Consider the following 12,602-nt stretch of genomic DNA (forward strand, 5'->3'; position numbering starts at 1 on the left):
TGGGCGACCCCAGCGTCGGCTTCATCTTCGAGCGAAGGGGCCAGGCCGTGCAGCGCCTCTGCCGAGGTCCGGGAAACGGCCGAAGGAGCTCCGGCCACCAGCCCCCTGCCGGAGACGGGCGAGTCACTCCGCGCCTCTCCGACAGCCCCCGGCACGGAAGAAGGACTCAGCCGCACGTTGGAACTCGCATGCGGGCGCAACATCGTCCGCCATGACCTTTTCCAGGAAGAAGTGAGCGCGCTGGGTCGGCTTGGGGGAGAACTTGCCGATGTCGATGCACGCCTCGAGGCGGAGGGCCTCCGCCTAGTGCGCGAGTGGCATCAACTGAAGGTCGCCATCAACTTCGGGCATCTGCAGCATGAGCGCACCCGCACGGAGGCCGCGGAGTCCCTCACAGTTTCTCGTGAGGCCTGCGCCCATGCTTTGGAGGAGGCCAAGGCCGCCGACCATCGCCGTGAGGCGGCCGAGGAGCGGGAGAGGGAGCTTCGAGCTTCGAACGCCACCCTTGAGCGGCAGGTCCAGGCGCGCAGGGCCGCCCTGGCGGCATCGCCAACCGGGGCCCCTACAGACGAGAAGGGGGCCCAGGTGCGCGAGGACACGCTAGCGCTTGAGGTCTTGGAGCACAGCCTAGAGCTCGAGCGACTGGAGGTGAGGGAGCACCAAGTAGCCATGGATGAGGAGGCCCTTGCCTCTCGGGAGGCTAGGGTCCAGCAGGAGATTGACCAAAAGGTGGCGGGGATCCGCGGGGCTCTTGTTGATGAATACCACCGGAAGTTGGGGCTCCAGGAGACCCGCTTCCAACAGCGGCAGGTCAAGCTGTAGGGCAAGACCGACGCCCTCAGGGCGAGGCTGGCTGCAGCAGAGCGGCGCAGAAGGCCGCCGAGGAGGCTCGGGCCTCCGCCCAAGCCGGTTGTCCTCACTTCAGCAACAGGTCGCAGGCGTCACGTCCCTTGTGGAGAAGGCTACAAACAAAGCGAGCCGCCGCCGGACGATGCAGCGTGAGCACTCCTTGATGCTCGAGGACCTCAGTGTCAGGGCCAACCGGGCCTTGGACACCATCTGCGAAGAGAGCATCTCCCGCCCGCACGAAGCTGATGATGCCCGCTACCTCCACTTCTTCACCCAAGTCATGGCCTGTTTGGAAGACCAGGCCACGAGGGCATGCCAGCTCGTCGAAGAGAGAAGTCGGGGCCTTCTTGGGCACGCGTTCTCGCGTGTCTTCAACTACCTTCTTAGCCTTGACCCCGACTTCGACTTTAATGCTGTGATAGCCCCCATGCCCAGGGTCACCCAGGGCGACCTGACGATCTGGGTGAATGACCATGTGGACGACCTGATCGTGGAGTTCGCCCTTGAAGACGGTGTGGATGCGCTCGCAACTGAAGAGGGTGTTGCTTCTGACCTGCGCCCTGAGAAGCTGCTGCCGTACGCGCCTAGAGACGCCATTCTCATAGGCTTCCTACCGGAGATCGACACGTCATCAGTTAGTGCCCCTGTCCCGATTGCCGTCTCCTACTCGTAGTACGTACTGTGCATCGATGGACATGGAGCTGCCTCTAGGCTCCAGCTATCTCCCGTCTCCAGCTAGAATCATTCATCGTGAGATCCGTGACGCGTCGCAGTAAAACTGGCTTCAGCCTCACTGTTCTTTACCGAGCCGGCAATCGTGTGTGCGCCCACTATGCACCAAATGGGTTTGCAAACCAAACTGTGGCCAGTTAGCTCAACTAAGAAAACTGTTATCAAAATGACATAGGACTCCACAAGCTGCTATAGATGCAGCGCAGAGGAATTCAATGTAGGAGTATAATACTCGTATAGGCATTCAAGACCACTCACCAATGTTGTGGAGGCATGAAGATTCAGTCCGAGCATGTTGGCAGAAGGCGGTGAGTGCCGGAGGTCAAAGCCGGAAGGCCATTGCTTCGGTTATGATGCTTGTCTCATGGGAAATCTGGAAAGAACGAAACGCAAGATTTTTTCGCAACACAGCAGCTTCAACCTCCATCGTCGTCAGTAAAATCAAAGAGCAAACCCATCTTTGGGCATTGGCGGGAGCCAAGCATTTGAGTCTTCTTATATCGCGAGGGTAGTTTTTTCCTTTTTACCGCTTTGTGGCTTATGTCTAAACCTTCTCCTTAATGAATGAAAATGGCAAGTCTTTTGTCTTGTTTAAAAAAAGAAATACTCGTATATACGTGTCTGAGTAAACGAGAATGATTAGGCAATGCGCCACACATGGGTCAGCCCTCGTGTTACATATATAGGAATACATGAGAGTTACATACCTTGGAGGCCAAGGGAGATCACAACCATATCATACAAAATCAGGTAGGTTGGGATATTCCTATACATAAGCGATACACGGAGATATACTCTAACATCCCCCCTCAGTTGGTGCATCAGCTGGCAAGAGGCACAAACTAGAACGAAACTCCGAGAAGAGCTGCGAGGATAAGCCTTTCGTCATAATGTCAGCATACTGTCGAGATAATGGCACATGAAGCACACGAACCTGACCAAGGGACACCTTCTCGCGAACAAAGTGAATGTCGATCTCGATGTGTTTGGTACGGCGGTGTTGCACTGGGTTGGAGGCCATGTACACTGTGCTGACATTATCACAAAAAATGATCGTGGTAGTAGTCAAGGGGTGATGAAGCTTGGTAAGAAGCTGACGAATCCAACATCACTCTGCAATAGCGTGAGCCACAACACGATACTCCGCCTCAGCACTCGATCGGGAAACCGTGGTCTGGCGCTTGGAGGACCAAGAGACCAAGGTGTCACCGAGATAGACATAGTAACCTGAGGTAGACCGCCGAGTATCAGGGCAACCCGCCCAGTCAGCGTCGGAGTAGGCCTTGAGAGTCATGGACGATGACCGAGGAATGTGCAGGCGGAGGTCGAGGGTACCCATGATGTAGCGAAGAGTACGCTTGACCAAGAGTAGATGCGGCTCGCGGGGAGCATGCATATAGAGGCAGGCCTGCTCCACAGCATAGGCGATGTCCGGACGGGTGAGAGTGAGATACTGCAATGCACCAGCATAACTCCGATAGGTAGTAGCATCATCAAGCAGAGCACCATCAGTGGCCGAGAGTTTGACCTTGACGTCAACTGGAGTGGGTGATGGATGACAGTCGGCCATGCCTGCACGCTGAAGAAGATCCAAGGCGTATTGGCGCTGGGAGAGAACCATGCCATTGGCGTCCCGGGTAACCGAGATGCCGAGGAAAAATGAGAGGTCTCCAAGATCTGTCATGGCAAACTCCGAGTGTAGCCGCTGCGTCAAGTGCTGAAGGAGCGTGGATGTATAAGCGGTGATCACAATATCATCAACGTACAAGAGGATTTACGCGAGCTGGTGTCTGTGGTGGTAGATGAATAGAGAGGCGTCTGATTTTGATGCAACAAAGCTGAGGTGATGAGCGTAGAGAGAGAACCGTTGGTACCATGCATGGGGTGCCCGTTTGAGGCCATAGAGCGACTTGTGAAGACGGCACACATAGTCGGGGCAGCGGGCATCAACGAAACCAGGCGGCTGCTGGCAATAAACCTCCTCGTCAAGGTTGTCGTTGAGGAAGGCATTCTTGACGTCAAGCTGGTGGATCGGCCATGCACGGGAGACCGCAATGGTGAGGACAATGCGGATGGTGGCCGGTTTGACAACCGGGCTGAACGTCTCGTCGAAGTCGATGCTCGGCTGTTGAGAGTAGCCGCGGACCACCCACCGAGACTTGTAGCGAGCAAGCCGTCCATCTGAATGAAACTTATGCTTGAAAATCCACTTCCCTGAAACAACATGAGCACGAGGTGGCCATGGAACAAGTGACCACGTCCGGTTAGTGACAAGCGCCTCGAACTCCTCGTGCATGGCACGACGCCGGTGTGGGTTGTTGAGAGCACCCCGACATGTTTTGGGAAGAGGAGAAATAGAAGAGTCGTGAAGCCATAAGATTCAAACGATCGACGGGCTGAAAGAGACCGATCTTGGCACGAGTAAGCATCGTGTGGGTGTTGCTAGGGGAGGGTGGCCAGTGCACGATGATAGGGGGGAAGGGGCGCTCGAACCAGAGGCGGGTGCGGGCGAAGGCCTGGGGGAGGCAGGCGCGCTCGATGGGCCAGCGAGAATGGGAGAGCAGAGCGGCGGGCTAGGCGGTCCAGCGGGGCTGGGCGCGCTCGCGGGCGAGCGGGTAGAGGGGTAGGGGGAGGCGAAGGGTTGGCATGCATAGCGGGTGCATGCATAGTGGGTTGGACCGCAGGAGAGAGGGCGGGTGTGGTGTCGGTGGCTACGAGGTGGAGGACGAAATCCAACGACGCAAGGGGGTTAGACGGGCGATCCGGAGAGGAGGAGAAGGGAAAGATCATCTCGTCGAAGACGACATGGCGAGAGATGATGGCACGACGTGTTTGAGGGTCAAGACACCGATATCCTTTATGGTTGGCGGGATAACCAAGAAATATGCATGCGACGGAATGAGGCGCTAGCTTATGCTGGCAACGGAGGATTAGTTAGGGTAGCATAAACATCCAAAGACTCGGAGCATGCAATAGTCGGGAATGGTATTGTGTAAGCGGATGTAGGGGATGGCGAACACGATGGACTGAGAGGGTCGTGTGTTGATGAGGTGGGTGGCGGTGGCCAAGGCTTCCGCCCAGTAGGGCGGTGGCATCGAGGACTGAAAGAGAAGGGTTCTTGTGACATCGTTGAGGGTGCGGATGGCACGTTCAGCCTTGCCGTTTTGAGCGGAGGTGTACGGGCATGAAAGACGAAGATGAATGCCATGAGAGGCAAAGAAGGTGGTGATCGTGGAGTTGAGAAACTCTGTGCCATTGTCGGCCTGCATTGCTACTAGTTGACGGGAAAATTGTGGGCGGGCGTAGGCGACAAAATTAATAAGGGTGGCGGCGGTGTCGGATTTGTTGCGAAGAGGAAACGTCCAGATATAATGCGAGAAGTCGTCCACAATAACAAGGTAATACTTAAAACCAGAGTTGCTCAAAACAGGAGATGTCCAAAGATCACAATGTATTAACTGAAACGGTTCGACACAATGCGAGGTAGACCTAGTGAACGGCAAGCGCACATGTTTGCCAAGTTGGCAAGCATGACAAATGTGTGATGCCGGTTTATTACAAGGAATAGATGACTGTTTATGAAGATGCGACATAGCGTCGCGACCTGGATGTCCTAGACGGCGATGCCAAAGCTCGGTGGAGTTGGTGGCGATGAGTCCATGGGTGTGATGGTTGATGACCGAGGAGGGCAACACGTAGAGATCTCCATGGCTATTGCAGCGAAGGATCACGACCCTGGTGCGAAGGTCCTTCACAAAGAAGCCAAAGGCGTCAAATTTGATGGAGCATAAGTTATCAATAGTGAAACGACGAACAGAAAGTAGATTTTTAACAATATGAGGGACGAGTAGAACATTGTGAAGAAAAAGTGTGCGAGCGGAAGTAGGAATAGCAACATCACCAGTATGAGAGACGGGTAAGGTGGAGCCATTGCCAACGGTGACAAGGGAGGAGGAAGAAGCAGGAAGGAGATGGCGAAGCATACCGGGGTCGGAGGCCATGTGGGTGGTGGCTCCGGAGTCCATGACCAACTCACCGACGTTGGAGGCTGATGCAGCGTTGTTCAAGGCGGCCATCAGTGCGGCGCAGGCCCACTGAGGTGCCGGGTTGTAGCCGGGGACCGGAGGAGCGTTGGTGCCGAAAGCCTGGCCATGGAGAGGAGCCAAGGAAGTGAACGCCTGGGCGGGTGGCAGCACCGGGGGATGCGGTCCAAGCAGGCCGGCGCCACCGGTTGGGCGCGGCGCGGGAGCGCCCTGAGGCTGCAGCGGCTGGCCCGTGTATGGGTTGAAGCAGATCCACGGGCCGACCGCGGGCTGGCCGCCTGCACCGACGCGGGCACCGCCGGAGTTGCTGCCGCTGGAACCACCACCTTGCCGCTTCTTGCCCCAGTTCCTGCGGTTGCGGTTGCCGCCGGCTCCGGAGTTGCCGCCGCCACGGTTGCCATCTCTGCGGTTGCCGTCGCCGCGGTTGGAATTGGAGCCGCCAAGGCCGGAGCCTTGGGAGGAGTGGCCGCCGTACAGGGCGGTCTAGTTCGCCATGGCGGAGGTGTTGGCGAGCTAAGTCTCGCGGAGAACCAACAGAGAGCGCGTCTGCCCGAAGGTCGGGAGCGGGTTCTGCATGGTCACGATCGTGGTGATGTCGGCGAACCGCGGGTTGAGGCCGCGAAGGCAGTTGAGGACGAGGGTTTGGTCCGTGACCGGAGTGCCGACGTCGGCGAAGGCGTCGGAGAGGGCCTTCAAGTGATGGCAATACGCGGTGACCGAGAGGTCGCCTTGTACGAGGCCGCGGAAGTCGGCCTCGAGGTAGACCACGCGGGTCATCTGGTTATCTAGAAGAGGTTGGAGATGAGATTCCAGGCCTCATGCGCCGTTTGATCTTCTGCCATGATCATATCAAGAATCTCGTCAGAGATAGAGCCGTACAGCCAGGATCGGACTACGTAGTCCTCACGGGTCCAGTCCGGCATGCAGTCCGCCGCGGCCGTGACGGTGGTGACGTGGGGAAGCAAGTCGTACTTGCCGAGGAGGACGCGGATGAGCATCCGCCACTAGGCGAAGTTGGAGGTGTGGAGATCCAGCGTGACGGGTACGTGGGTGCGCACGCTAGCGACTTGCACAACCGGCGAGGTGGAGGCGGGCATGGTGGTGTTGATGAGGGGGCCGACGGTGGTGGAGTTGGAGGCGGGTAGGGAGGGAGAGGTGAGGGAGGAGTTGGTGGAGGCGCCGGTTCCTGCCATGGCAAGGTGACGGCGATCAGGGAGGCCGCCGGCGGCGTGGTAGGGTTTAGGAGGATGATCGATCTATTTGATACCAAGTAAACGAGAATGATTAGGCAATACGCCACACATGGGGCGGCCCTCATGTTACATATATATGGAAATACATGAGAGTTACATGCCTTGAAGGCCAAGGAAGATCACAACCATATTATATAAAATTAGGTAGGTTGGGATATTCCTATACACTAGTAGAGTGCCCGTGCGTTGCCACGGGCTCTTGAAATAGTTTATAAGAGTTACATGTTAAATTCCACATGTACAAACAATAAAACACAAATACAATTATTTAATAACTGAAGTTCATTTTTGCAATGTAAATTGATAACATGAAGAAAAATTAACGACATGTCCATGTAACAAACCGAGCGATGTTCCAACTAAACATCTATTACAAAACTATTAATATCTAGATGATGCGCTTAAGTAATTCTTTCACAATATCAGGAAAGTTTCCTTTAGCTTCATTCCCACGATGTTTTAACAAGTGTAATAAAAACTGCTTCCTCAATTCATACCCATCCTGCACAAACAATACATGTAGTTATTATGAAAATTTCACGCCGAAGGTCTTAAAACATGTAACTGACAATACTCACCGTGCAAATCGGCTTGACCAATTCTTTACCATTCCACCAGAGCATAAAATGAAAAACAAAATAGCCAGACACATTCCTGCAAAACTTTAGATTAATAATATATAGAATATAGTGATAACAAAAGTAAATGTTTTTGTTATGAATCCATTACCCGTCTATACTGGTTGGAACACCGAATGGAAATAAACGTTGCCATTTAGATATATCATAATTCCAACCAGGCAGCTTTATTTCGAGTGCTTCTTTGAAATCCCTTGCAAAACTTTTTAATTTCAGTGCATGCCTCAATTTTTTTTCCTCTAACGATTGTGATGTTTGAATAGGATCCAGAATATATAGACGACGTGCCTCTTTCTCGATGACGTACAAGATGTATCGGCCGATGGATGCATAGGGAAGATAAATCTACAAGTGGAGCTATTAGAAACAACAATAAACCATGATAACAATGGACAAAATACTTTACTTACCTTGTTGCACGATGAGATGTCATTGTCCATCCCAGGCCAGCTATCAAATAATGTTGCCAACGTCTGGATAGTTTTCTTCTCGCAAAACTTCTGACCTCGTGTTGACTCTAGCATCATGGACTAAGTAAAAAAAAAGAAATATTGCTTCAACATGTTGATGCTAATGACACATAGAATGAAGAGTTACGATAACTTACGCAAAATCGTAGATCCATGTAGTGCACAGGAGGGTCTGTGAACAATACTCCCTCGTCACATGCCAGCATACGCACGGCTGTGTTGAAGCAATCATTGTCCATGGGCTGCTCTATGTTAATTATGCACTGAAGTTTCTTAAGACTTAAGCCCATTGGCTCGGGTGTCGAGCTCCGGACCCATACCTTCCTAAAAATTGGACGGTAAGAAGAACAATAATATACATCCGCACATTAAATATTGATACATGATACTTACTCCAAACACCCGGCATCATCGATCGACATGACGTAGTTGCAGAGGCCGGCAAGTAATTCACGTTGGTCCGTGGGTATGATAGTGATTGGTGCAGGACGTTTGTCTTTGACTACGTCAGATGGATTGTCCAGTATCTCGAGATCAGAATTAGCTAAATTTTCTTGATCGTCAGGTTGATGGTATATGGGACCTCCTTTTAGCTTATTCAGCTCTGAATCGAGCAAAATGACAGCTAATTTTTGTCGAAAATGTTTCATATCCTCCTACAAGATATATATAAAAACAATTTATATATTATTTTGAGATAAAATAACGAGATAATGTATAAAAACGAAATACCTGGGTGAATTGGTCTGACAGTGCATGTGATGTCCAGTATTCCATATAATTTAGCATAAACAGTCCACATGATACGCTATAATATTATAAAATAATGCTTTAGAATACCACACAGATGGATCAAATAAACAAACCATTGTAACAAGTGCTTACCCATCGGTTTGTATTGCCTCATGAAACTGCTCTACAACCGTCCATTTTGTAACATTCAGATCGGGCCACTTATGACCTCTGATAAAATCCGGTCTATGCTCTACAAGTTTCAGACACTTCTCGAGTCCTAGTAACTATTTTATATATAAGAAATATTAGGGATCAAGGCAAACAAAAACATATGTTAAGATGAATAAAAATAATAGATAGTTACCGTAGTAGCAAGGTCATTGCGTTTGACCCGAGAACCAAGTGAGTCCAATACTTGAATCTCACGTTTTTTGGCATTGGCGACTGCTAGATACCAATGGTAGCCCGGCATGTTAATCGGAATGAATAACTGGTGTAAATATCATACAAGTCACGGTCGCAATTAGATATAAATATTAATAAATCATTATACATATGAATTAAAAAACAATCCATAATTATATGCATGGATAACGAGACAAAAACTAACCATGTCTTGCTGTAGATAAGTATTAACATGATGCACAATGCGGTGATATTTTGATGGGTCTATGTCTCTTTCCTCGTCTTCTTTTATCTGGCCAGATACAAACGTGCTAACAATGTGTACCTTTTCACCAGCCCTGTCTTGTAGATGGTCATGAGCAAGCATGCAATATATGTAAGCATTTATCACCTGTAATCAACATTTAGATTATATGTACATTTTATTATATTAAATATTGTTTATATTATTAATTATAAAGTTTGTGCAATTGGTCTTACACCATCACGTAAGAACATATCATCTTTCATAAGGCATTCCAAATCGTCGGTTGATAACAAGGCATCTCCAATGTCCACGAACTGGGTATTCTTGGGGGCAGACTTGATTGATTCGATGACTGTAATATCCCTAGGGGTACAAACATAGTCTGTCGAATTCATAAATAAATGAGCCAATTTAGCAATCAAACTGAGCAAAATTAGTTGAATACAAAAAGCAATATCACAAAAATAAGATTGATAGTAATATTAAAAAATACCTTGTGGGATAACATGTAAATTAGCATCCTTTTTTGGTTTGTTATGAGATATAACCTCTTCGACATTTTTATGTTGTGAATTTTCGTCCCCTTTCAGCAACATCGCATCTGAACCCTCAATGGATTCTTTCCGTGCATCTCCAAAGTCCATATCCATGTCTCCTATATTCCGAAAAAACAAAAATATAAAAATAGACCTTTCGTGTTTTCATGTATAATATACATACAGAGGAAGGTTAGCTATATGCACATCTTCTCGTAGTGTTTCAGTGCGGTCTGTCATCGTTACATCAGTGCATATGTCGGAAGCAATCACTTTGTATCTACGATGAAATATATATGATGAAATATAAATGATGTTTTCTACTGCATAATATAATCATATATAATATCTGAAAAAATAGTAGTGAAAATAACACACTATTTTCTCTATAAAAACATAATTGACATTATTAGGAAAATATGTTGATTAAATAATTTAAATAATTGTACTAACACAAAATTAGGGGAAAACAACAAACTGTAATGTTCATATATAATGAGTAGTCATATGAACATTATTTAAATTATTTATATAGGCCATGGAAATTTGTCCAACAAAAGAAAAAAACATGCAAACAAACATTCTTCAACCAAGTAGATTTATTTATACATCAACCAAGTTTTGTTGTGGTACCCTTAGTATATGAAAGGTAAATATAAAAAATATTTATTTTTATGAACCATATTTAATAAATATATATATATATATACTTTTATTGTTTCTGTGAGGTATGTATACTTTTAAAATCCTACACATGCGAGTCTAGCATTTCTATCGTTGAGCAAAATTTGCACACAAGGCCCAAATTAGCTACCCAGCACGGCCGAACCTGCACCCAAACTTAGCCCCATAAAAAAATAACTATAAAATAAATTACCTTATCCACATTATATTTTTTCTGAGGGATTACATTATAACTGGACAAATGGGCCGGCACTTACCGGCCAGAAACGCGTGGTGGCCTCCATGGCCCAGGCACTATAAAGTTGCCTAACGGGCCGGCGGCCCACCTGGCACGCTGGCGTCTGGGCCCAAACCCTAACCCCACTCACTCACCACACTGGGCCCAAAACATAACCCTGGCCTTATCCCGTCCCCCCGCCGCATCCAAACCCTAACCCCACTCACTCACCATACTCCACTCACTCATTTCCTCTTGCCCTCTCCCCTTCCCCGCCGCCTGCCTCGACGAGCCGGCGCCTGCGCGACTCCACTCGCCGACCGCCGGATCCCATGCCGCGGCAAATCCTGGGGCGGCCTCACCGGCCCTCTCCACCCCCACCAGCAGCTCGGCCCTCTCCCCTCCCCCCGCCGCATGGCCGCGCGCCTCGACGAGCCGGCGCCCGCGCGACTCCGCCCGCCGGATCAATCCCATGCCGCGGCAGATATTGGGGCGGCCTCACCGGTCCTCTCCACCCCACCAACAGCTCGGCCATCTCCACTCCCCCCGCCGCATGGTTGCGCGCGTCGACCGTGTGACTCCGCCCACCGACCACCTACCTGTGCGGCCAGGGGATCCGACGAGCTGTGTGCGGCGCGACCAACGGGGACGGACGCAGCGAGCTCAATGAAACGGGCGCGGGTGCTCGGTCCGGTCCCGTTCCCCTCGCATCCGCGGTGGTGTTCGTCTCCTCGATCTGCATCGCCAGTAGCTCAGGTACGTCGCCCCCCTTCTTGATCCCGCCCCTCTCCTCCTCTTCTTCTTCCTTTAGATCATGGTTTGATGTGGTTCCTCTTTCCTGATGAGCCGAGGCGCCGTGACCCGGCCTCACAGCCACGGCAAGGAGCGACGACTCCCCAACTCTGCGGCATGGCGTGCTTTGCCAGTTCGTCACCAAGTCCCCAACGCTGTCATCGGTCGGACCTACGACGGTGCTAAGATGAGTCTTCCTCTCTAAAAGCTTCTGTTTAATCTCTAAAGGATCTATTCTTCTAACCAGGAAGCAATTTAAGTAGCAAGTTCGTTTCTCGTTGGTTAGTTGTATCGTTGTCTCCCAACACTGACACTAATTGACAGCCAACCATGACCATCAATTGTATTGGCTATGATCTTTTTATAAGATGGCACTATCTCCACTGGTGTTTTTTTCGGAATTTGATGGTATGCTTGACCAAACATGATCCTAATATAATAACTGTTACCCTTTTACAGAAGAGGAAGATCTAGAAATTTGCATACCTAGAGGAACTCGCCTTCTTGATGCCCCTTGCTTACAGAAGGTACTCCTCGGGAATTTGTCCTCCAAGTCTGGGTATTTTGATCCTTTGATATCTGTGATGGGGGAAGGGAGAGTAAGGAGGGGGATGAGGGATGGCACATGAGGTTAACATATATAGGTAGGCCATGCAAGGGAAGGCTGGGTAGCAGATATCTTTCCTTTTTCCAGATATATTCTTATGTATGGTGCAGATATCTTTCCTTTTTCAGATATGTACTTATGTATCGTGCAGATATCTTTCCTTTTTCATGAAACGCACACCTCTTAATAAATTAGAAAATATGTCAGAAATCAGAACTTACTAAATAATTAAATTGTTGTATTAATTAAATAAACAACTTATCATTGATTGCATGCCACTAAGTTACTTGTTTGTTCTTCTAAAATTTTCCCATATAAAAACGAAATATCTTATTTGTCTATTTAAATATTTATTCTTTTTTTAATATTGTTCAATTTGAAGAGGTAAACAAGA

At 49.4% G+C, this 12,602-nt stretch overlaps 1 protein-coding gene and 1 pseudogene across 1 annotated transcript; both read right to left on the bottom strand.

The window, feature by feature from the left end:
• Positions 1 to 5,292: 5,292 nt before the first annotated feature.
• Positions 5,293 to 6,817, bottom strand: LOC141041996 (uncharacterized; annotated as a pseudogene).
• A 345-nt stretch (positions 6,818 to 7,162) lies between these two features.
• Positions 7,163 to 8,151, bottom strand: LOC120973240 (uncharacterized). The gene is made up of 4 exons (XM_045233765.2): positions 7,926 to 8,151; positions 7,607 to 7,860; positions 7,456 to 7,531; positions 7,163 to 7,379 (listed from the first exon to the last, which is right to left on the bottom strand). Exons 1-4 carry the CDS (start codon positions 8,040 to 8,042, stop codon positions 7,266 to 7,268), a joined length of 561 nt encoding a protein of 186 aa, XP_045089700.1. The 5' UTR covers positions 8,043 to 8,151; the 3' UTR covers positions 7,163 to 7,265.
• Between the last annotated feature and the right edge of the window lie 4,451 nt (positions 8,152 to 12,602).

Source organism: Aegilops tauschii, chromosome 2 (assembly GCF_002575655.3).
Source record: "Aegilops tauschii subsp. strangulata cultivar AL8/78 chromosome 2, Aet v6.0, whole genome shotgun sequence".
Taxonomy (NCBI): domain Eukaryota; kingdom Viridiplantae; phylum Streptophyta; class Magnoliopsida; order Poales; family Poaceae; genus Aegilops; species Aegilops tauschii.